Source organism: Hyla sarda, chromosome 1 (genome assembly GCF_029499605.1).
Source record: "Hyla sarda isolate aHylSar1 chromosome 1, aHylSar1.hap1, whole genome shotgun sequence".
Classification (NCBI taxonomy): domain Eukaryota; kingdom Metazoa; phylum Chordata; class Amphibia; order Anura; family Hylidae; genus Hyla; species Hyla sarda.
Genome location: NC_079189.1, coordinates 402044575 through 402070488, shown reverse-complemented (window position 1 = coordinate 402070488; position 25914 = coordinate 402044575). Strand labels below are relative to the sequence as shown.

Genomic DNA, 25914 nt, shown 5'->3' with positions numbered 1-25914 from the left:
AAGAAAAAAAAATAGATGGCATTATCATTAAGTAGCTAAGGATGCCCAGATCACACACTTTATATATATATATATATATATATATATATATATATATATATATATACAATAGAAGGCAACTGCAGCACACCAACTTAAAGTGCAGGAAAGTGATTTATTCCAGAAAATACAGGCAACGTTTCTGTGGCCTCACACCACCATTTTCAAGCAGCATATGAGTGATTCAGAGAGCTTTAAATAGTTACACATACATACAAGCTCATTACTAATAATTAACAGGGAAAAATTACATAAGATACATAATAAAAGAACTAAATATAATCAGTGGGTTATAAAAGATGCCAGGAGGCAATATAGACATATACATGTATGTGTGCATAACAATAAGGTGATAACAGTGCTTTAAAAGACAAATTGTCAATTGACATTTTTTTTTTTTTTTTTACAGATTCTTGATACACACTTCTGTTCCCAAGATATGTGGGTTTATAGTTTGTCTGACAATTCAAGGAATTTGTTTCTCAAATTGCTCAAATAAAAGCTGAGCTTAGATTTTTTTTGTGTCTGCTGAGACTTTTTTTTAGGAATGTCCAGAGTAGGAGCAAATCCCCATAGAAAGCCTATCCTGTCTGAACAGTTCCAAAAATGGGCAGATGTGTCAGCAGGGAGCACTGTGGTCAGGCAGAAAGGAAATTCAAAAAGAAAAGAACTTCCTGTGGAGCATACAGTAGCTGATAAGTACAGGAAGGATTAAGATTTTTTAAAAGAAGTAATTTACAAATCTGTTTAACTTTCTGGCACCATTTGATTTAAAAATATTTTTTTTTTCCCAGTGGAGTACCCCTTTAACCCCTTAAGGACTCAGCCCATTTTGGCCTTAAGGACTCAGACAATTAAATTTTTACATTTTCATTTTTTCCTCCTCGCCTTCTAAAAATCATAACTCTTTTATATTTTCATCCACAGACTAGTATGAGGGCTTGTTTTTTGCGCGACCAGTTGTCTTTTGTAATGACATAACTCATTATATCATAAAATGTATGGTGCAACCAAAAATCACTATTTTTGTTGGGAAATTAAAAAGAAAAACGCAATTTTGCTAATTTTGGAAGGTTTCGTTTTCACGCCGTACAATTTACGGTAAAAATGATGTGTGTTCTTTATTCTGAGGGTCAATACAATTAAAATGATACCCATTATTACACACTTTTATATTATTGTTGTGCTTAAAAAAAATCACAAACTTTTTAACCAAATTAGTACGTTTATAATCCCTTTATTTTGATGACCTCTAACTTTTTTATTTTTCCGTATAAGCGGCGGTATGGGGGCTCATTTTTTGCGCCATGATCTGTACTTTTCTTTGATACCACATATGCATATAAAAACCTTTTAATAAATTTTTTATAATTGTTTTTTAATAAAATGTATTAAAAAAGTAGCAATTTTGGACTTTTTTTTTTACGTTCACACCGTTCACCGTACGGGATAATTAACATTTTATTTTAATAGTTCTGACATTTACGCATGCGGCGATACCAAATATATCTATTAAATACATTTTTTACGCTTTTTGGGGGTAAAATAGGAAAAAACGGACGTTTTACTTTTTTATAGGGGGAGGGGATTTTTCACTTTTTTTTTACTTTTTCTTTAACATTTTTTTTACATTTTTTTTTACACTTGAATAGTCCACAAAGGGGACTATTCATAGCAATACCATGATTGCTAATACTCATCTGTTCTATGTATAGGACATAGAACAGATCAGTGTTATCGGTCATCTTCTGCTCTGGTCTGCTCGATCTCAGACCAGAGCAGGAGACGCCGGGAGCCAGAAGGAGGAAGGTGAGGGGACCTCTGTGCGGCGTTCTGAATGATCGGATCCCCGCAGCAGCGCTGCGGGCGATCCGATCATTCATTGAAATCACGTACTGCTGCAGATGCCGGGATCTGTATTGATCCCGGCATCTGAGGAGTTAATGGCGGACGCCCGTGAGATCGCGGGCGTCGGCCATTGCCGGCGGGTCCCTGGCTGCGATCAGCAGCCGGGATCAGCCGCGCATGACACGAGCATCGCTCTGATGCCCGCGGTTATGCACAGGACGTAAATGTACGTCCTGGTGCGTTAAGTACCACCGCACCAGGATGTACATTTACGTCCTGCGTCCATAAGGGGTTAAAGGATGGTAGTTGCCATCTGCTGATAACAATCAGCATGCGCCAGGCATAGAGCAACCTCAACTCCTGAGCTCACTCCATATCCTTTCAGGAGCATTAATGGGTTAAAATGACAAAAATTGCTAAGAATCTCATTTACATATTGGGGGAGATTTATCAAAACCTATGTACAAGAAAAGTTGCTGAGTTGCCCATAGCAACCAATCAGATTGCTTCTTTCATTTTTCAGAGGCTTTTTAAAAAAATGAAAGAAGCTATCTGATTGGTTGCTATGGGCAACTCAGCAACTTTTCCTTTACACAAGTTTTGATAAATTTCCCCCTTTGTATTTAAAAGAACATTATATTAAGGGCTTGTTGCACTAAGGCACTTCTAGTATTGCTTACATTCTCTTCTCCCATCAGAAGATATACTGTAAGTAGAGTAGTTTACCCAGGACTTATGTCAAAGCTATTCTTAGGCACCCGAAGTGTCCCCTGAAAAGCTGGGAGATGCTTTATGACTGCCATGCCAATATCACCTTATGTGTTGCCTGTGCTTCCTTCTGTCTCAAGAGTAGGGTCACACGGAATGGATTCGCAGTGTATTTTACGATGCGGATCCACCGATGACCTGACCCTATATTGTGCCTCCAGTTGATTCTCCCATGTCAAGCTCACAGCGGCAATGTGTCGCTCTGAGCAGCAACACAGGCCTGCGAGTTGCTGTATGTACTTGCTGTGTACTCACAGACATCGCGTAGCATGCTCGCAGTGACTCACAAGTCCCCATGTGGCTGCTTGGAGCAAGATACTGGCGGAACAGCTGGAGGCACAATTAAGGGTCGGGTCATCGGCGGATCCACAGCGTAAAGTACGCTGCAGATCCATTCCTCTTGACCATACCCTTAAACTTCTGTCAGGAGAGTAGAATGCTAGGAACAATGGAGGTTCCCTATAAAAAAAAAACTGTGACAAGTGCGGAAAATCATTCTGCATTCGAACATTTATAGAAACATAAAATGCGTCGGCAGATAAGAACCATTCGGCCGATCTAGTCTGCCTAATATTCTGAATACTATGAATAGTTCCTCGCGCTATTTACATGGAGGATAGCCTTGTGCCTATCCCATGCATCTCTAAACTCCTTTACTGTATTTGCAGCTAGAAGGCTATTCCATGCATTCACTACCTCTCAGTAAAGTGATACTTCCTGATATTACTGCAGAAACCCTTTGCACTCCTCTGTGCTCTCTCCTGTCTGATAGGACTCCTCTGTGCTCTCTCCTGTCTGATAGCACTCCTCTGTGCTCTCTCCTGTCTGATAGTACTCCTCTGTGCTCTCTCGTGTCTGTTAGGACTCCTCTGTGCTCTCTCCTGTCTGATAGGACTCCTCTGTGCTCACTCCTGTCTGATAGTACTCCTCTGTGCTCTCTCCTGTCTGATAGCACTCCTCTGTGCTCTCTCCTGTCTGATAGCACTCCTCTGTGCTCTCTCCTGTCTGATAGTACTCCTCTGTAGTGTTGTGCACGAATATTCGCATTTCAAATTTGTATCGCGAATATCACAAATATTGCGAATATATTCGCTATATAGTCAAAATTGCAAATATTAGTTTTTCTGCGTATGCGCATATTCGCATATGTGAATATTCACACATTCCTTCTTTTCACTTGTGGGCCAATTAGAATGATGCAAATACACTTGTCAGAGGTTATCAACAACATCCCTTGCAACCGATAGTGAAGTTGTCCACCCCCTCACTGTTTTCTTCCTCGAATATGCAAATATGCAAATATTCACATATGCAAAGATTTGCATATGCGAATATGCAAACATAATTAATTCGCGAATATAGGACTAATATCCGTCCACATATTCGTGAAATATCGCAAATTCGAATATGGCCAATGCCGCTCATCACTACTCCTCTGTGCTCTCTCCTGTCTGATAGTACTCCTCTGTGCTCTCTCCTGTCTGATAGGAATCCTCTGTGCTCTCTCCTGTCTGATAGTACTCCCCTGTGTTCTCTCCTGTCTGAGAGGACTCCTCTGTACTCTCTCCTGTATGATAGTACTCCTCTGTGCTCTCTCCTGTCTGATAGGACTCCTCTATGCTTTTTCCTTTCTGATAGGACTCCTCTGTGCTCTCTCCTGTCTCATAGTACTCCTCTGTGCTCTCTCCTGTCTGATAGGACTCCTCTGTGCTCTCTCCTGTCTGATAACACTCCTCTGTGCTCTCTCCTGTCTGTTAGGACTCCTCTGTGCTCTCTCCTGTCTGATAACACTCCTTTGTGCTCTCTCCTGTCTGTTAGGACTCATCTGTGCTCTCTCCTGTCTCATAGTACTCCTCTGTGCTCTCTCCTGTCTCATAGTACTCCTCTGTGCTCTCTCCTGTCTGATAGTACTCCTCTGTGCTCTCTCCTGTCTGATAGTACTCATCTGTGCTCTTTCCTGTCTGATAGTAGTCCTCTGTGCTCTCTCCTGTCTTATAGTACTCCTCTGTGCTTTCTCCTGTCTGATAGGACTCCTCTGTGCTCTCTCCTGTCTGATAGGACTCCTCTGTGCTCTCTTCTGTCTGATAGTACTCCTCTGTGCTCTCTCCTGTCTGATAGTAGTCCTCTGTGCTCTCTCCTGTCTGATAGTACTCCTCTGTGCTTTCCCCTGTCTGATAGGACTCCTCTGTGCTTTCTCCTGTCTGATAGGACTCCTCTGTGCTTTCTCCTGTCTGATAGGACTCCTCTGTGCTCTCTTCTGTCTGTTAGGACTCCTCTGTGCTCTCTCTTGTCTCATAGTACTCCTCTGAGCTCTCTCCTGTCTCATAGTACTCCTCTGTGCTCTCTCCTGTCTGATAGTACTCCTCTGTGCTCTCTCCTGTCTGATAATACTCCTCTGTGCTCTCTCCTGTCTGATAGTAATCCTCTGTGCTCTCTCCTGTCTGATAGTACTCCTCTGTGCTTTCTCCTGTCTGATAGGACTCCTCTGTGCTTTCTCCTGTCTGATAGGACTCCTCTGTGCTCTCTTCTGTCTGATAGTACTCCTCTGTGCTCTCTCCTGTCTGATAGTAGTCCTCTGTGCTCTCTCCTGTCTGATAGTACTCCTCTGTGCTTTCTCCTGTCTGATAGTACTCCTCTGTGCTCTCTCCTGCCTGATAGTACTCCTCTGTGCTTTCTCCTGTCTGATAGTACTCCTCTGTGCTCCCTCCTGTCTGATAGTACTCCTCTGTGCTCTCTCCTGTCTGATACAACTCCTCTGTGCTCTCTCCTGTCTGATAGTAGTCCTCTGTGCTCTCTCCTGTCTGATAGGACTCCTCTGTGCTTTCTCCTGTCTGATAGTACTCCTATGTGCTCTCTCCTGTCTGATAGTACTCCTATGTGCTCTCTCCTGTCTGATAGTACTCCTCTGTGCTCTTTCCTGTTCTATCAGACAGAGGAGCACTAGCCCACCCTCACTTACTGGACTTTGTCCATGTCTGTGCTTCAGCTTGGACAAAGCCATGATTTTATAAGCCATGATTTCTATGAAGTTTTCTTATGAAGTATTTTAGAATTGTTAATGTTTTGCCAAGATGTACAACATATAAAAAGTTTTTGTGTCTCACAGTAACCATTTAAATATCCTCTCCTCTTTTACCATTTTGATTCCCTTCATGTATATAAAAGTCTCTATCATATCCCCTCTGTGTCTTCTTTCTTCTTTACATGTTAAGGTCCTTTAACCTTTCCTGGAAGTTTTATCCTGCAATCCTTGTACTAGTTTAGTAGCCCTTCTCTGAACTCTCTCTAGAGTATCTATATCCTTCTGGAGATATGGTCTCCGATACTGCACACAATATGCCAAGTGAGGCCTCACCAGTGTTCTGTACAGTGGCATGAGCACTTCTCTCTTTCTACTGCTAATCCCTCTCCTTATACATCCAGGCATTCAATATAATGTGAATGACAAATCTTATTTACATATTTGCAACATTCAGACTGGATTTACACACAGAATTTTGATAATTATTTAGTCAGTATTTTAGCCAAAACCAGGAGTGGATCTACACTGCAACAAACTATGATGGAAACAGTGTGTTTTGAACTCTTACAATACTGACCAAAGTTCTGCCTAAAGTACTATGCATGAAGGGGTAATAAACCCTGGCACAGAACTTGGACAGCTGTGTGGGGCAAACAGATATACAGCATCTGTGAATCGCTGTACTGGCACTGTTGGACGTCCTGTGTATGGTCATATAGCTATAGGGGAAGCAGAGGTAGCAGTCGTACCGGGGCCCTTGTGCCTAAGGGGCTCCCAAAGCACATCTTCCCCATAAGAGACCAGTATTGTAACTGGCATATGGGGCCCTGTTGCAGATTTTGCATCGGGGCCCAGAAGCTACAGGCTACGGCTCTGCCTACATACATACAGAGACTGATGAAGCATGCCAGGATTTTTTCCAATCATATACGGGTACATTTTTGTCAGATATGTATAAAATCAGACAGAAAAAAGAAGGCATATGGAAATATAGTAGAGGGCTTAAGTACCCCAATAGAATCCCTGCCATGGCTCTGTACAAAAGAGAACTATAACAAATTTGTGTGTATGAGCCCCAAAGCTGTGAAAAAAACACAGCTAGAGAACCTATACTATACTAAACACAAACTTTTCCCATAGAAGTACAAAAAAGCTTGGCTAGTGCACTCAAATTCTTGGGGGTCCAACTGCTTGGAAAAACTTTTGGGGCATAAATGTTCTTTCAGATTCATATGAATAATGTTCTATGACTTTAGTCTTTTGGTAGAATTGCATTTCCTTCACTTCTGACTCCAATATCATACCTGTAACAGTTATAGTTTGTTGCTTGCTTCTGCCCGATGAGATTATTCTCTGGTGTCCAAAGATCAAGTATTCGCAGTCATAGGTTCCAGAATCCTTGGTACTCAAGCTGGAAATATGGTGCTCAGATATTGATGTATCTTGGTAAGGGAGCAGGTTGCTTTTATCCTTGTAAAAACGATAAGTGATCTGAGCATTTACACTTGGATGTTCACATTCCAAAGTCACCATTTCTCCTTCTACATACAGGGATTCCTTTGGCCTGATTAAGAGAGTGGGCATAGATGGCTGATCTAAAATGAATAAAAGATGGATTCGATATCACAATACACACTACATAATACTATATAGACAAATGGTTCACCCAAGTCTACGGAAACACGGTTGTCAGTGCATGCATTGGCTCACATTTATGGGGAAAAATATACTGTTTTATCTCGGCTTTAACCCCTTCATGAACCAGCCCATTTTCACCTTCAGGACCTGGGCATTTTTTGAAAATCTGACCACTGTTACTTTAAACATTAATAACTCTGGGATGCTTTAACTTATCATTCTGATTCCGAGATTGTTTTTTCGTGACATATTCTACTTTATGTTATTGGTAACGTTTCACTAATATTTGCATCCTTTCTTGGTAAAAAAATCTAAAAATTTCATGAAAATTTTGAAAATTTTGCATTTTGCTAAATTTGAAAGTCTCTGCTTGTAAGGAAAATGGATATTCCAAATAAATTACATATTGATTCACATATACAATATGTCTACTTTATGTTTGCATCAAAAAATGTACAAGTTTTTACTTTTGGAAGACACCAGAGGGCTTCAAAGTTCCGCAGCAATTTTCCAATTTTTCTCAAGATTTTCAAAATCGTACTTTTTCAGGGACTAGTTCAGGTTGGAAGTGGATTTTAAGGGTCTTCATATTAGAAATACCCCACAAATGACCCCATTATAAAAACTGCACCCCCCAAAGTATTCAAAATGACATTCAGTAAGTGTTTTAACCCTTTAGGTGTTTCACAGGAATAGCAGCAAAGTGAAGGAGAAAATTCTAAATCTTCATTTTTTACACTCGCATGTTCTTGTAGACCCAATTTTTTTATTTTTACAAGGGGTAAAAGGAGAGAAATCACCCTACAATTTGTAACCCAATTTCTTTCGAGTAAGGAAATACCTCATATGTGTATGTCAAGTGTTCGGCGGGGGCAGTAGAGGGCTCAGAAGGGAAGGAGTGACAATGGGATTTTGGAGAGTGAGTTTTTCTGAAAGGGTTTTTGGGGGGCATGTCCCATTTAGGAAGCCCCTATGGTGCCAGAATAGTGGACCCCCCACATGTGACCCCATTTTGGAAACTACACCCCTCATGGAATTTAATAAGGGGTGCAGTGAGCATTTACACCCCACTGGCGTTTGACAGATATTTGAAACAGTGGACTGTGCAAATGAAAAATTGTATTTTCCATTTTCACAGACCACTGTTCCAAAAATCTATCATACACCAGTGGGGTGTAAATGCTCACTACACCCCTTATTAAATTCCATGAGGGGTGTAGTTTCCAAAATGGGGTCACATATGGATATTTATTGTTTTGCGTTTATGTCAGAACTGCTGTAACAATCAGCCACCCTTGTGCAAATCACCTCAAATGTACATGGTGCACTCTCCCTTCTAGGCCTTGTTGTGCACCCCCAGAGCACTTTGCGCCCACATATGGGGTATCTCCGTAGTCGGGAGAAATTGCATTACAAATTTTGAGGGTCTTTTTTCCCTTTTACCTCTTGTGAAAATGAAAAGTATGGGGCAACACCAGCATGTCAGTGTAAAAAATTTCATTTTTATACACTAACATGCTGGTGTAGACCCCAACTTCACCTTTTCATAAGGGGTTAAAGAAGAAAAAGCCCCCCAAAATTTGTAAGGCAATTTCTCCCGAGTACGGAGATACCCCATATGTGTCCCAAAACTGTTGCCCTGAAATACGACAGGGCTCCAAAGTGAGAGCGCGCCATGCGCATTTGAGGGATTTGGGATTTGCATAGGGGTATTCTATGCCAATGATTCCCAAACAGGGTGCCTCCAGCTGTTGCAAAACTCCCAGCATGCCTGGACAGTCAATTGCTGTCAGGCAATACTGGGAGTTGTTGTTTTGCAACAGTTGGAGGCTCCGTTTTGGAAACAGTAGCGTACTAGACATTTTTCTTTTTTTTGGGGGGAGGGGGGCTGTGTAGGGGTATGTGTATATGTAGTGTTTTTTACTTTTTATTTTAGGTTAGTGTAAGTGTAGTGTAGTGTTTTTAGGGTACAGTCACATGGGCAGAGGTTCACAGCAAGTTTGCCACTGGGAGTTTGAGCTGCAGCGCAAAATTTGCGCCATCTCAACTTGCAGCAGTCACTGTAAACCTCCGCCCATGTGAGTGTACCCTGTACATTCACATTGGGGGGAGGGGGCAAATATCCAGCTGTTGCAAAACTACAACTCCCAGCATGCCCTTTGGCTGTCCGTGCATGCTGGGAGTTGTAGTTTTGCAACAGCTGGAGGCACACTGGTTTGGAAACACTAGGCTAAGTAATAAACTTTCAAGTGTTTTGCAACCAAACTTAGTGTTTCCAAACCAGTGTGTCTACAGCTGTTGCAAAACTACAACTCCCAGCATGCATCGTCTGTCAGTGCATGGTGGGAGTTATAGTTTTGCAACAATTGCAACAGCTGGAGGCACTGAAGTAGGAAACGGACAATGTTTCCCAACTAGTGTGCCTCCAGTTGTTGCAAAACTACAACTCCCAGCATGCCCAGACTGGGCCGGGACCGCTCGGGACACCGCATGGCCGGGTAAGTGACGCCGGGGGACGGGTAAGGGACACTTAGCAGAGCGGTGTGTGTCCCGATCCCCGTGATCGGGACTCACACACCGCGCTGCTAAGTATTCTGATAGCGAAACGCTGCTATCAGCTAGTCAGATTTGACCAGCTGATAGCAGCGATCGCTGGGGGGGGGGGATGAAACCCCCCGTGGTCGCACAGTAAGATGGCTGGCTATCAGTGATAGCCACCATCTTACCGGGCGCTGCGGGATGCCGCGAGTAGCGGCAAAAATGTTCATGACGTACCTGTATGTCATGGGTCGGGAACACCTTCCCACTCATGACGTACAGGTATGTGATAGGTCGGGAAGGGGTTAATTTTACCAAAACTCCTTAAGACAGGAAAGCTGGGCTGTGATTGGTTGTTATGTGCAAAATCAGACAGTTTGTTTTCTGGCAGACTAATAAATCTGGGCTATTAGTAAACTCCTTATAGGGGTACTTCCCAGGAAAACATTATTTTTTTTAAATCAACTGGTACCAGAAAGTTAAACATATTTTTAAATTACTTCTATTTAACAATCTTAATCCTTCCAGTACTTATCAGCTGCAATATGCTCCACAGGAAATTCTTTTTTTTTTTTCATTTTATTTTATTTTATTTTTGTATTCTTTCTGTCTGACCACAGTGCTCTCTGCTAACACCTCTGTCTAGGAACTGTCTGGAGCAGGATAGGTTTGCTATGGGGATTTGCTCCTACTCTGGACAGTTCCTAAAATGTACAGATGTGTCAGCAGAGAGCACTGTGGTCAAACAGAAAGGGAATTCAAAAATAAAAGAACTTCCTCTGTAACACACAGCAGCTGATAAGAACTGGAAGGGTTACGATTTTTAACTAATAGAAATTTACAAATCTGTTTAACTTTCTGGCACCATTTGATTTAAAAAAAAAATGTTTTCCAGTGGAGTACCCCTTTAAGGACACAGCCAATTTTAATTTTCGCCTTTTTTTTCTCTCTATATCTTCCAAGAGCCATAATTCAATGCTCCATATACATAGCCACATGAGGTCTTTGTTTTTTGTTTTTTTAAATGCAGAATATTAATTTTTTAACAACATACACAGTGTGGTTTCACTAACATTAGATTTTAATAGTTTGGACATTTCAACACACAGCAATACCAAATATGTTTAGGTTTTTTTGTTTACTGTTTGTTGCCTTTACCTTGTTTAAACTGGCTTTTTTTTAAACACTTTTTAAGTATTCCTGGGGGGTCGTGGGGCTACAATAATGCATTGAATTGATTTTTTAGTGATGTGATAGTTTAGAAGCAAAACTGTCATGGCAGAAACCAAGACCCTCAGAAGGCCGTAATCATGTCGTGTTGAGCCAAACACCCATGATGTGGTATATCACTGTTTAAATGCTGCTGTCATAGTAGTGCCTTTAAAAAAAAAATAAAGAAACACAGTCCATATGAAAGAAATTTGGTCCCAATGAATCTATGACCATACGCATAACAGACCAACATCCATGACAACGAGATCCCAGGGGCCTGATATCACCTTTGCAATTATTAGTGTAACCTCGTTACTGAAAAAAAAGTTTTTTGTGCTTGACACATTTTTGTTTAAAATGCAGTTTTCCAAACGCCACAAAAAAGACCATTAAAAAACAAAACAAAAAACACACATTCCACCACATTCCACACCACAAAGAAGCTAAATGTATTTTGTTTTTAGAAACTGCAGTATCTGTACATACTAGTAATGCCCCTGATTCTTACCTATTACAGACAAAGACACAGGATAGCTGATTTCGGATTCTTGCCTTCCTCTAATGGTATCTAATGTCCAATAGAGACAGGTGTAGGATCCAGCATCATTTCTTCTCGCTGGTCTTATCTTATACTTGTTTAGCCTGGCTGCTTCCACCCTATGAACTTCTTGATTATTTTTGAAGAACTTGTATCCATGTATAGTGAAGTCAGCTGTGGCCTGACATTCTAGAGACACTGCTTCTCCAGTTAGGTATATGGCATAATTGGCTGAGAAGATGATATTTGGCCTCTGAAGAACAGCTGAAAAAAAGTAAAAAAGAAATGCTGAAAATTCTTACGTAATATGATTACATCAATGCTTTGTGAAAATACTAAAGGAAGACATCTTATGTTGTATTTTTTCTAAGAAATTCAACTATTGGGATTTTCTTCTGTACATATGATGATTTCTATATTTCTATAATGTTGTTTTGGTTAGCTTTTAAGCCAATAAACAAATTTATAGCTACAACTTTCTTAGTTGCTTTTAATAGCTCTAAAGCTACTGTACGACCCATTCCAAGAGATCAAAGAAGAATGATTCAAGAGCTACAAATAGAGTCTAACTATCTTAGAGCAACGTAAGGAACATATGTAGACCCAATATATGGGACCCATTATCTGGACTGTAACTGGATCACAACATTTTAATCAATACATCAGGGCCCCTGCTAGTCATTCTAAAGCAAAATTATAAGCATAGTCACTGACCTTCATACAAACTGAGTTCCACTAGAAGACAAAGCCATATATAGACACATGCTGGGAGCACGTTATACATGGCGTAGGGATAAAGTCCAGACTAGTCAAAACATCGTTGGGGTTACTTACAATATTCAGCCCTCTAATGAAGTCCTGTAGGTAGAGAAAAAGACGAGTTAGAGAAAAATATATTTAACAACATTGTTTCACTATAATTCTAAGCTACTCTTCTATCGATTTCCTATATAGCCCAAATGACCTTCTCACAAACATATTCATTTATTTGGGATGTTACCTTTGTGCCTGATAGCCCGCAAACAGTTATTCTAGGTTTATGTGATATTTCTTTGGGGTGTTGGTCACAGCCCCTTCCCTATATACACATCTGGGACTACAGCCAGGACCAAGAGAGATTTAGGAGAAGCCGAATTGTTACAAAGGAATCTCCTGCTAGCAGCTTGGGCCGGTGAACCAAAACAGGAAGGGAAGCGCAGAAGAGGAAACCTGATAATAACAGGAGTAATGCGGAAAGACACACTTGTATAGCATGCCTTTTTTATATGCCTTTATACCAAACCCAGTGTCCTTCCTCATGTACACACACACAAAAGAGAGCTAGAAAGGACATAACCAGTATTGTATACTACTAGAGATAAGCAAAACACTTCTAGTTTAAGAATTGTAGTGATTATGAGCATTTTTTTAGAGTCGATCATGTTGAACGGTGAAACTAAACAGTCAATGAGTATTGTTTGAAGTCATGTAATGCATGTACAGTATTGTCCTTGTACAAGCGGGAGAACAGATGAGAGCATAGCTACTCCACCATTTATTGCCAGTCTGACATAGTGATATTATCTTACCTTACTTTTTTGTTAGATATACTTTATTTCTTTCTTTCGTTTTTTTTTTTTTTTATTCTAACTTTTATTAAGTGCCAACAATTCCATATCCAGAGCCAGTCAGGTACCATTCCTTTTACTATCATACACATATTTGTGCATATTTGCATATGCAGATTTTCTTTTCCAGGCTACACATTTTTTGTTATTTATTTATTTGGTACAGCATAGGCTTGTATTAGAGAATAGTAGATAGGTTCCTGTGTATGTTGTGTGTTTTCCTGGTTTAGCTGATGTGGCAGACATTTGTTTTGAGACATATTCATTTCTATATCCACACTGAAATTATTATCTAATTCTGCCTTCATTTTCCATGAAGCTTCTTGCTTTACAGAGAAAGGGGTGGAGTCTTATCATTGCAGTTCACCTAATAAGGCTGTTGGGGTGAACTGATTAGACTCATAAGTGAATTGAGGTTAGTTCACACTGTGTGTAGTTTTGATCCATTTTCTTATTCAAAGAAAAATATTGCCATGAGGAGTATTTGAGTGATTTGACCTATAACACTGTTCTACAAATTTTCTGTTTTTGTTTCAGAAAGGAAATGTGTCATTTCTTAATGAATTTCACATGCTGATTTGAGTGATTTCAAATATAATAATGACATTTGTTAGTTGGCTCTAGTTTTCATGCAATGGGCAATTTACATTTTCCAACAACAGGTAATAGGCAAATAACACTGTTCTACAGGTAAAAAGCTGTAAGCATGAAAACAGCTGTTTTTACATAATTTTGGGGTGCTAAAAACGAAAATAACATAAAAATATGTATATTGGTTCTAGTTTCCATGATATAACAACCAACTGATGAAGTAAGGCTTATAAAATGCATGATGCAACTTATACCATAGATTACATAGTCAGTATTGGTGACCAATAGAAAACCGCCAAGTGTACCAAGATGATACAATATTAGCTAATATTACGTCACCAAATTCTATAAAAGTCACAGTATCTGTTGCTTGGCGAGTTTAGGGTGAGTTCACACTGCGTTTACTAACTACAGCAACCGGAGCCGGCTGGGGGGAGTGAAAACAGGGCACTCCAATATCCCAGATGGACATGGCCCCCTTCTCATTCATTTGAATGAAAACCAGATACAGGGCTAATTTTTGCCCTGTATCCGGTTTTCTGACCAGTTTGAAAACCGTGGTATGCTGCGATTGACTCATTCAAATGAATGAGAAGGGGGCCGGGTCTGGCTGGGATACGGGAGCACCCGGTTTTCACTCCGGTTCCCTTAGTTAGTAAATGCAGTGTGTACCCACCCTAAACTCGTCAAGCAACAGATACTGCGTCTTTTATAGAATTTGGTGACGTAATATTAGCTAATATTGCATCATCTTGGTACACTTAGCAGTTTTCTTTAGGTCACCAATACTGACTATGTAATCTATGGTGTAAGTTGCATCATGCATTTTATAAACCTTACTTCATTAGTTGGTTGCTTATATCATGGAAACTGGAGCCATTTTTTATGTTATTTTTGTTTTTAGCACCCCAAAAGTATGTAAGAACAGCTGTTTTCATGCTTGCAACTTTTTACCTGTAGAACAGTGTAATCACTAGAGATGAGCAAACTGATCCCATAGAACCTTGGGTGGCTTAGTTAGGCTGAACCTGACAAAATAATGTCAGCTACCTAGCAGAATGTAGAAGGTGAAGGAAGCACATGACCCCAGGGTAAACCATAATGCCTTGCAAACAACTCTCCCATCAGGAGGCTGTTACGCCGAGCGCTCTGGGTCCCTGCACTGCGCTGCACTGTTACTGTCGGTGGGGATGCGATCCGCGTAGTCAGACGCGCCCGCGGGTCGCATCCCAATCGTCTCACCAGTCCAGATCCCCTGCTGTAATGTCCTGGCAGGAGCGCCCCCACTCTCTAGGGCGCACGCGCGCCAGCTCTCTGAAATTTAAAGGGCCAGTGCACCACTAATTGGTGCCTGGCCCAATCAGTTGTTAATCACTCCCATTCCAGAAAAACCCACTTCCCCTTCCTGTCCTTGCCGGATCTTGTTGCCCTAGTGCCCTGAGAAAGTGTTTTGTGTATCCCAAGCCTGTGTATCCAGACCTTTGCCGTTGCCCCTGACTACGATCCATTGCTGCCTGCCCTGACCTTCTGCTATGTCCGACCTTGCTCTTGCCTTGTCGCTATCGGGTAGAACGACCTGGGGGGTTACCTGCCGCTGTAAGTCCATCCCGCTTTGCGGCGGGCTCTGGTGAAAACCAGTAACCCCTTAGATTCCGTTCCCCTGGTACGGCCCACGCCATCACCTCACTGACACAGAGGATCCACCTCCAGTGTCCTCTCTGCATACCAGTCCGGGGTGAAGTCAAAGCCACCAAAAAAGAAGCATATGCACATAGCTTCAGCATTTTATAAATAACCGGTTTAAAAAGAAGATCTCTGTATGGGACTGTGATCAATGAACAACACAGTGTGCCAGTTTTTTTGTGGTACACTAATCGTGAAAAAGCTGCATATAGAGGATTTTGTGTCACTTTTAAGCACAGTCTGTTTAATCGCAAATTGATGTGAGCCCTTTCTTTTCAACTTTCTAGGATGCCAATCCTGTTTCTGCTTACAAAATGGTTCAATTCTTTAAAGGCTTGCAAGAAACCATTGCTTCTTTACTTTTCAGATTCAAAACCTGTTGAACTACCAAAAAGGGATATTTTTTGGAACGCTTCCTTCTTCCGATAGCTCTGTGTATTTTTATGTCCACACAAGAAAAGCAAAAACCGGCACTGCTGCAGCTAGGTGGCAATTAGATGAGCACCTGTGGTAGACCTGTGAACCTCACCTAATCCTGTTGTATGGGGTGCTGATGTAATCCAAGCAATGGAGCATAAACAGAAGAAATAAAGACAATCACACTCACCATTCAGTGAAAAGGTATTTTCTTTACTGTAGTCCGTTAGGCATTAACAACAATGAGGCAGGTATAACATAGAGCGGAGGCAGAGGTGGTTACGGGACAGAACTGTTTCGCACTATAGAAGTGCTTCCACAAGCCGACACCTGTCTTTATTTCTTCTGTTTATGCTCTGTGTATTTTTAGACAAGCTGTTAGTTACCACAGGGTACCATCCATTTACCCTTAGCCATGCTTGTTGCTATAATTTTGACAATAACATTACCTTAAAAACAGCTTAAATTCTTTTTTCTACACTCCTAGATAAGCTTACAAAGTTATTCAGTGCTATTTTAGGACCCTTAGACAGTGTTCTACACAAGTTTTCAGGCTATTGGTAAAGTCTTTCACTTGTCTGTAGACCTATAGTCTGTTGCAGCTCAATTTCCTGTATTAAGTGAACTTCAATTGTCCAGCAAAATATAGTACAGCACAGGAAATGTATCCAGCTGCAGTGTGTATCTGCTGCTGGCTTCACATTATGAATAGTTCTCCAATCAAGAAGTTAACACTTTATCCTACCTACCAAATGTAGTTGTTCACACTATTTTCTGGTAAATAAAATACATGGTTTGTCATTCAGTTTTTTTGTAAAAATAATTCTCCAGGTTATGAGGATTGTGCAGGGCTCAAAAAACGTGATTACTTTATTTCAGGATCAGAACAAAAAAAAAGTACAAGCTTCAGTCTGGTATAGTGGTTCAGCTCAATTGAAATGAATGGGATGGAGCATCAGCCTTTGAACCGGTGTGGCACTGTTTCTGAAAGACCGCAGCCATGTTTTTCTAGTCATGTACTGATCTGAGCAAACTAATGGCTGGACTCTGCGCACTGCATTTGTTGTTGGGCTAAAGAATGTAATAAATTACCTTTTTTTTTAGGTTGTGATCAAAAGTTTTAACGCCCTGGTAGAAATTGTGACTTTTTACCGTTGATTTAGAATATATGACAGAACATGCAAAAAAATATTTTTATTTAAAGGGGTTATCCACCATGAGGTGATTTTAGTACATACCTGCCAGACAGTAATGGACATGCTTAGGAAGGATCTGTGCTTGTCTTGGGGCTCAATTGCTATGTTGTGAGAGTACATAAGGCTGAGGCTATCATTGTAAAATGACTATTTCCTGTTGGAATTTGTTCCCTCAAACTACAAGTCCCATAATTCCTTGTTTGTAATTGTGAGGTAATTTATCCCACACATTAGCCACCCATTAAAACACACCTGTGATCCTTTCCATGTGATAGACCAGTGTTTTCTGACCAGGGTACCTCCAGCTGTTGCAAAACTACAATTCCTTGCCGAATGATCTCCCTCCCACCCAGCGGTAGCTCCACCCATTGAAACAAAGAAAGGCTCCCTCTGAGCACCTTACTGGTGATGTAATGTCTAGGGTCGCACTGAAACCTCGGGAAACCTTAGACAACAGTCATTTTGTAAGCTGTTAAAAATAAACGGGGGCAAAAATCACAGAATTGCCACCATCACACACAGGTGCAGACACTATACTATGAACTACACTAACTTTACAGACCCTGTATCACAGCCCAAAAAAAAAAAAATAAATCCCAGAATACCCCTTTAAGGATTACCATATGAAGCCATGTATTATCATATAGTTGTTTAGCTTTTTATTAAATGATAATTATAACAGAAACACAGAAACATTATCTTTTTAAGAAAGTTTTTGGGAAGAATTGTTTGGGATACAAAGAAAAACCAACTGGTAACCTAAGGCAAACTGTAAGCTGCTCTGGATAATCGGATGATCAGATCGCCCGCAGCGCTGCCGTGGCGATCCGATCATCCAGCATGGCGGCCGGAGGTCCCCTCACCTGGCTCCAGCTGTCTCCCGGGATCTTCTGCTCTGGTCTGAGATCGAGCAGACCAGAGCAGAAGATCACCGATAATACTGAGCAGTGCTGTGTCCTATGCATAGCACTGAACAGTATTAGCAATCAAATGATTGCTATGAATAGTCCACTATAGGGACATAAAAAGTGTAAAATAAAAGTTATAAAATTTAAAAATAAAAAGTAAAAAAAAGTGAAAAATCCTCTCCCCTAATAAAAATGAAAATTGTCTGTTTTTCCCATTTTACACCCAAAAAGCGTATTTTTTTTTATAAACATATTTGGAATCGCCGCATGCGTAAATGTCCGTACTATCAAAATATAATGTTAATTAAACCATTTTTGTCACATTTTATTTAAAAAAAATTTATAAAAATTATCTAAAAGTTTAATAGATGTAAATGTGGTATCGATAAAAAGTACAGGTGACTGCACAAAAAATTAGCCCTCATACTGCCCTATAAATGGAAAAATAAAAAAGTTATAGGTGGTCAAAATAGAGTGATTTTAGATTACTGATTTTGTACAAAAGGTTTTCGATTTTTTTTTAAGAGATACCAAAATATAAAAGTATCTAGCTATGGGTATCATTTTAATTGTATTGACCCACTGAATAAAGAACACATGTCATTTTTACCATAAAGTGTATAGTGTGAAAACAAAACCCTTCAAAATGTGCAAAATTGTGGTTTTCATTTAAATTTCCTCCCTAAAAATTTCTTTTTGGGTTCGCCATACATTTTATGGTAAAATGAGTGGGTTCATTACAAAGTACAATTGTTCACGCAAAAAACAAGCCCTTATATGTAGATGGAAATATAAAGGAGTTATGGATTTTAGAAGGCGAGGAGGAAAAAACAAAAATGCAAAAGTTAAATTGGTCTGGTCCTTAAGGTTAAATTGGGCTTGCTCCTTATGGGGTTAAGGATCACAATATGATAATACTTGAACAAAAATTAGTTGCATGGTCGAACTTCCATATTTAAAGTGCCAATGCCACAAAAAAGTCCAGTTATAATATTCCCAATAACACCTTGACACGCCTCACAGCTTTTGGCACACTTTAGAGAGAAAATACACAGCCAGCTTGCTTCGGCTTTCCAGCACCAAACACATGCCAAATGGGCATCCACTCTCCTCTCCCCGTTGAGTCAAATCACAGGAGCAGCAGCAGGGAGGACATGATGTTTAGTGATGAACGGCATTGGCCATATTTGAATTTGCAATATTTCGCGAATATATAGACGAATATTCGAGTTCATTGTCCTCCCCTCATAGATGCATACCACATACATACATCGAAGTGGTGTACTATTTTGTTCCTATTAAAGTCTTAAGGGCCTAGATACTGTGAAAGGCCACCCAAATGTACACACCTGCTGGTATTGTATACAAATACTGTTTTTAGCATACTGGAGCGCATTGTCCTCCCCTCATAAGTGCATACCACATATATACATCTAAGTGGTGTACCAATTTGTTCCTGTTAAAGTCTTAGGAGCCTAGATACTGTGAAAGGCCAGCCAACGGTACACAGCTGCTAGAGGTGTAAACAAATACTGTTTTAAGCATACTGGAACGCATTGTCCTCCCTTCATAAGTGCATACCACATATGTATATCTAAGTGGTGTACCATTTTGTTCCTGTTAAAGTCTTTGGGGCCTAGATACTGTGAAAGGCCAGCCAAAAGTACACACCTGCTGGTGTTGGAGACAAATACTGTTTGAAGCATACTGGAGCGCATTGTCCTCCCCTCAAAAGTGCATACAACATACGTACATCTAAATGATGTACCATTTAAATCCAGTTAAAGTCATAAGGGCCTAGATACTGTGGAAGACCAGCCAAAAGTACTCACCTTCTGGTGTTGTAGACAAATACTGTTTAAAATGTTCTGGGGCGCATTGTCCTCCCCTCATAAGCGCATACCACATACGTACATCTAAGTGGTGTGCCATTTTGTTCCTATTAAAGTCTTAAGGGCCTAGATACTGTGAAAGGCCAGCCAACAGTACACACCTGCTGGTGTTGTCAACAAATACTGTTTTAAGCGTACTGGAGCGCATTGTCCTCCCTTCGTAAATGCATACCACATACATACATCAAAGTGGTGTACCATTTTGTTCCTGTTAAAGTCTTTGGGGCCTAGATACTGTGAAAGGCCAGCCAAAAGTACACACCTGCTGGTGTTGTAGACAAATACTGTTTTAAGCGTACTGAAGCACATTGTCCTCCCCTCATAAGTGCAAACAACATACATACATCTAAATGATGTACCATTTAGATCCAGTTAAAGTCATAAGGGCCTAGATACTGCGGAAGGCCAGCCAAAAGTACTCACCTTTTGGTGTTGTAGACAAATACTGTTTAAAATGTTCTGGGGCACATTGTCCTCCCCTCATAAGCGCATACCACATACTTACGTCTAAGTGGTGTACCATTTTGTTTCTGTTAAAGTCTTAAGGGCCTAAATACTGTGAAAGGCTAGCCAAAAGTACACACCTGCTGGTGTTGTAGACAAATATAGTTTTAAGCGTACTGGAGCACATTGTCCTCCCCTCATAAGTGCATACCACATACATACATCAAAGTGGTCTGCCATTTTGTTCCCATTAAAGTGTTAAGGGCCTAGATAGTGTGAAAGGCCAGCAAAAAGTACACACCTGCTAGTGATGTATACAAATACTGTTTTTAGCATACTGGAGCGCATTGTCCTCCCCTCATAAGTGGATACCACATAAGTTCATCTAAGTGGTGTACCATTTTGTTCCTGTTAAAGTCTTAAGGGCCTATATATTGTGAAAGGCCAGGCAAAAGTGCACACCGCACTCTGGTGTTGTAGACATGTACTGTTTTTAGCGTAAAGGAGCGCATTGTCCTCCCGTCATAAGTGCATACCACACTCATACATCTAAATGGTGTACCATTTTGTTTCTGTTAAAGTCTTAAGAGACTAAATACAGTGAAAGGCCAGCCAAAAGTACTCACCTGCTGGTGTTGTAGACAAATACTGTTTTAAGCATAGTGGAGCGTATTGTACTCCCCTCATATACGCACTAAGTATGTCAGGCAGAGGAGTGCCAGGATGTGCACAGAGGAGTGGCAGATGCCTAAATTCATCAGGTAGAGGTTGCAGCATACCAGGGGAAAGTGGCAGCAGGAGTCAGAAGTCAGTGGCAGCAGTACCAGCCCAGCACAATTTTGTGGAACAGAAGGTGGGAAAGTCCTTGAGCCTGTCAGTGTGTACCAAAGCACATGGCAGCGCCGATGTGTGGAGCTGTAACTATGGTCAGGGAAAATACATGTAATTTCTGGCCCACTGGAGGAATGTGGTTCCTGCACTGCCACAACAGCAACTTGGACAGGTGATGCCGCTTCCGCCTCCATGCTCTCAGGCCACTGAGAAATGGAAACCATGGTGACTGACAATGGGCCGACTGTACGAACAGAGAATAGCCATCACCGATTTCTTGTTTATCCAAGCGGATAGGGGGACACCCCTGTGTAATTTTTATTTCAACCAGTGGCAGCTCATACGGGCCACCTGCAGTTTGCTCAGGCCCTTTGAGGAAGCTACATTATTAGTCATTCGCCAGGAGTATGGGATGAACAAAGTCATTCCGCTGCTTCATTTACTACAACACATGTTGGAAATGATGACTGGTCAGGATGCTGGAGACTTGGTGCCTACATCTCATGGCCACATGAGCCCTGTGGGGGCTGAACTGAAGGAGGAGGAGAAGGAGGGGCGCAGAAAAGCACAGTTAAGGTTTCACGAAATGGGCGTTTTTTATAGTCATCTGACATGAGAGGAGAAGCAGGAGCAGCTAGAGAAGCTAGAGGGTTATGAGGAAGGCAAGACAGAGGACCCAGACACCGTGACAGTATGCAGTGGAGATGGAGAGAGGGAGTCCCTCCGAGTCACTTGCATACATGGCACGATGCATGCTCACTTGCATGCGTAGTGACCATCAAATTGTCACCATTCGGCAGTGGTATAAATTCTGGCTCTACACCTTATTGGACCTTGGAAAATTGTCCCGTCCGTCAAGTAGTGTGCCATCAGAGAGGGTGTTTAGTGCAGCGGGGGCAATAGTAACCCCAAAAAAAACACATCTGTCCATGAAAAATTTGGAGGGACTGACCTTTGGGAAGATGAATCAGGCATGGATCAGCTATTATTTCCACCTACCAATGCCTGATGCATCAGAGTAGATTGACCATGGTGCCACACCAGCACTTCACAAATATGGATAGTGCAAAACATATTTAAGGCGCTGCTCCCCAGTTACAGACGTTCCTCCGCATCAGACCACAAGTAAGTATTGAGGATAGGCATTAGCTAAAACTTAACTATGTACCCAATTTTTTTTTAAATCAAACAAAAGAAAAGGTGTGCAAAAAATACCATGTGCCACCTACACCACCAAGTATTGATGTGATGCAAAGACCTCTAAAAGGTGGAAGGGAACAACGTATAGTTCATTGTAACCGGTGGGGGTTAAAACTTCCCCTGTAAGGCCCTACTCTCGCATTATTAATTCCCTTCTTGGCAAGTGTTACTTGCCCTAAAAAGGGCATCCCCACACAGGAACCTCTCCCTATTTCCACCTACAATCACAGGGTTTTTAGGTGGAAATAGGGAGAGTTTCCTGTGGGGGCCACCTTTTTTAGGGCGAGTAACACTTGCCAAGAAGGAAATTAATAGGGCGAGAGTAGGGCCTTACAGGGGAATTTTTTACCCCCACCTACTACAATGGACAATACGTTGTTCCCTTCCACCTTTTCGAGGAAAGTGTTGCTCATCTTAAAAAGGGCAGCTCCACACAGGTACCTCTCCCTCTTTCCACCTAAAAACCCTGGGAAATGGCAGTGTTTGCAGGTAGAAATAGGGAGAGGTTCCTGTGTGGGGCCGCTCTTTTTAGGGTGAGTAACACTTGCCAAGAAGGGAATTATTAATGCGAAAAAAGGGCCTTACAGGGAAAGCTTTTACCCCCACCGGTTACAATGAACCATAAGTTGTTCCCTTCCATCTTTGCATCACATCAATACTTGGTGGTGTAGGTGGCGCATGGTGTTTTTTGCACACCTTTCCTTTTATTTGATTTCAACAAAAATTTTGGTTACATATATTTTATCCTAAGAATATTATTAAAAGTCAAGTTTTACGTAATGCATATCCTCAATACTTATTTGTGCACACTAACACTTTTACAAAAGAGATCGTTTTCTTCTGCCTACCTGCCTCAACTACAATTCTGATCCTGCCACCCGCCTGATGCCACACATCTGAAGCCAAGTTCTCCTTTTTTCACCCACCTTAGTCACCGGGCACTGGTATTGCCACCCACTGCCCCACTATGTCACCGGGTCACTTTCAGGACTCCTGATGCTGCTGATGTCACCTCCAGGCTGTCTCATACTGCTACCATATGTTCTTCTCATGCTGATGCCAGCTCCAGGCTTTCTCTTTCTGCCACCATGTGTTCTTCTCATGCTGCTGCCACCTCCAGGCTGTCTCATTCTGCAACTATATGGTCTCCTCATGCTTCTGCCACCTCCAAACTGTGTCATTCAGCCACTATATGGTCTGCTCTTGCGGGCGCCAACTTCAGGCTGTGTCATTCAGCCACTATATGGTCTCCTCATGCTGCCACCAACTACAGGCTTTGTCATTCAGCCACTATATGGTCTCCTCATGCTTGCGCCACCTCCAGGCTGTGTCACTATACCGCCATATGGTCTCCTCATGCTGCCGCCACCTCCACGATTTGTCATTCGGGCACTACATGGTCTCCTCATGGTGACGCCAATTCCAGGCTGTGTCATTCAGCGATTATACGGTCTCCACATTCTGCCACCAACTCCAGGCTATGTAATGCAGCCACTATATGGTCTCCTCATGCTTCCACCACCTCCAGGCTGTGTCATTCAGCCACAATAGGGTCTCCTCATGCTGCTGCCAACTCCAGGCTGTCATTCAGCCGCTACATGGTCTCCTCATGCTGCCGCCAACTCCAAGCTGTGTCATTCAGCTACTATATGATCTACTCATGCTGCCACCAACTACAGGCAGTGTCATTCAGCCACTATATGATCTCCTCATGCTGCCACCAACTACAGGCTGTGTCATTAAGCCACTATATGGTCTCCTCATGCTTCTGCCACCTCCAGGCTGTGTCACTGTTCCGCCATGCGGTCTCCTCATGCTGCTTGCACATTAAATTAAACTTTTTAGGTTCATCTATTTTAAATCTTCAATTTAAATGTTAAAAAATATCTTTAATCTTTTCAATTGTAGGACCTATAGTCTCGTCAGGCTGTTGCCACCTCCAGGCTGGGTCATTCAGCCACTATATAGTCTCCTCATGCTGCCGCCACCTTCACACGGTGTCATTCAGCCACTATATGGTCTCCTCAAACTGATGCCACCTCCAGGCTTTGTCATTGTGCCGCTCTGTGACAATGATTCTAACAGCAATGCCTCTAATCTGCATGTCATACTAAATAACAGTATTATTTCACTAACCCAGCACACACCTTATGCGTGTTACAGCAAGGCAAAGTGTTCTACACCCCTATTGAGGCTCTCTGTAGGCCAGAAATAGCCATTTTTAATACAAATTTGCAGCAAGAAATTTCGGACTGAACCGAATTTCTTCGTAAAATTCGGCAAATTTTTCAAAAATTCGCTCATCACTAGATAGGACGTCCCGGGGTCACATCAAGGATTTGTGTAATTTGGGAATATACAGTAATAACAGAGTAACACTGCAAAAAAAAATGTAAAAAAAAGTGTTAATAAAGGTCATTTAACCCCTTCCCTAATAAAAGTTTGAATCACCCCCCTTTTCCCATAAAAAAATAAAACAGTGTAAAAAAAAAAATTAATAAACATATGTGGTATCGCCGCGTGTGTAAATGTCCGAACTATGAAAATATTTAATTAATTAAACCGTACGGTCAATGGCGTACACGCAAAAAAATTCCAAAGTCAAAAAAAGCGCATTTTTGGTCACTTTTTATACCATTAAAAAATTTATAAAAAGTGATCAAAAAGTCCGATCAAAACAAAAATCATACCAATAAAAACTTCAGACCACGGCGCAAAAAATGAGTCCTCATACCGCCCTGTACGTGGAAAAGTAAAAAAGTTATCAGGGTCAGAAGATTACATTTTTAAACGTATACATTTTCCTGCATGTAGTTATGATTTTTTCCAGAAGTGCGACAAAATCCAACCTATATAAGTAGGGTATCATTTTAACCGTATGGACCTACAGAATAATGATAAGGTGTAATTTTTACCGAAATATGCACTGCGTAGAAACGGAAGCCCCCAAAAATTACAAAATGGCATTTTTTCTTCGATTTTGTCGCACAATGATTTTTTTTTCCGTTTCGCCGTGCATTTTTGGGTAAAATTACTAATGTCACTGCAAAGTAGAATTGGCGACGCAAAAAATAAGCCATAATATGGATTGTTAGGTGGAAAATTGAAAGGATTATGATTTTTAAAAGGTAAGGAGGAAAAAACGAAAGTGCAAAAACGGAAAAACCCTGAGTCCTTAAGGGGTTAAAATCTTGGGCTACCAATTTAGAGAATTTATCGAGGATACCTCCTGGCTGTAGGGGGGGGGGGTCAAAAAGTAGAACTATTACCTCCTGTAAAGATTTTGGGTCCCTTGCTATCTGGGTCACTCACTTCAGCATTTTCAGCTGTTAATGTGACAAATAACCTGGCTCCTTCCAATACATCTTTCCCTAAATCAGTTAAGGCACTAAACCCTTGGGGCCCTGTTGTTAAAGGAACTTAGGAATGTTCTCACTTTTGTTGCCAAGGTTTACACATTAATGGCTGCGTGTTGAGTTATTTAGAGGGGAAACAACATTAAAGGAGTAGTCCAGTGGTGAACCCAGTGGTGAACAACTTAT

The 25914-nt window shown here is 41.3% G+C and overlaps 1 protein-coding gene across 6 annotated transcripts in view; it reads right to left on the bottom strand.

The window, feature by feature from the left end:
• The window catches only part of LOC130277384 (Fc receptor-like protein 5), a 113446-nt gene that overhangs the window by 13440 nt on the left and 74092 nt on the right, over nucleotides 1–25914 (bottom strand). For 3 of the 6 annotated variants that reach the window (XM_056528068.1, XM_056528049.1, XM_056528040.1), the window contains exons 2-4: nucleotides 12318–12461; nucleotides 11574–11867; nucleotides 6982–7272 (exon numbers count right to left, since the gene is read on the bottom strand). In XM_056528068.1, the coding sequence (XP_056384043.1) occupies nucleotides 6982–7272; nucleotides 11574–11867; nucleotides 12318–12387 (655 nt within the window). In that variant the 5' untranslated portion in view covers nucleotides 12388–12461. Of the gene's footprint in view, nucleotides 1–6981; nucleotides 7273–11573; nucleotides 11868–12317; nucleotides 12462–12603; nucleotides 12711–17139; nucleotides 17164–25914 lie in introns of those variants that run through there. The other 3 variants (XR_008845457.1, XM_056528037.1, XM_056528058.1) reach the window with 2 other exon arrangements.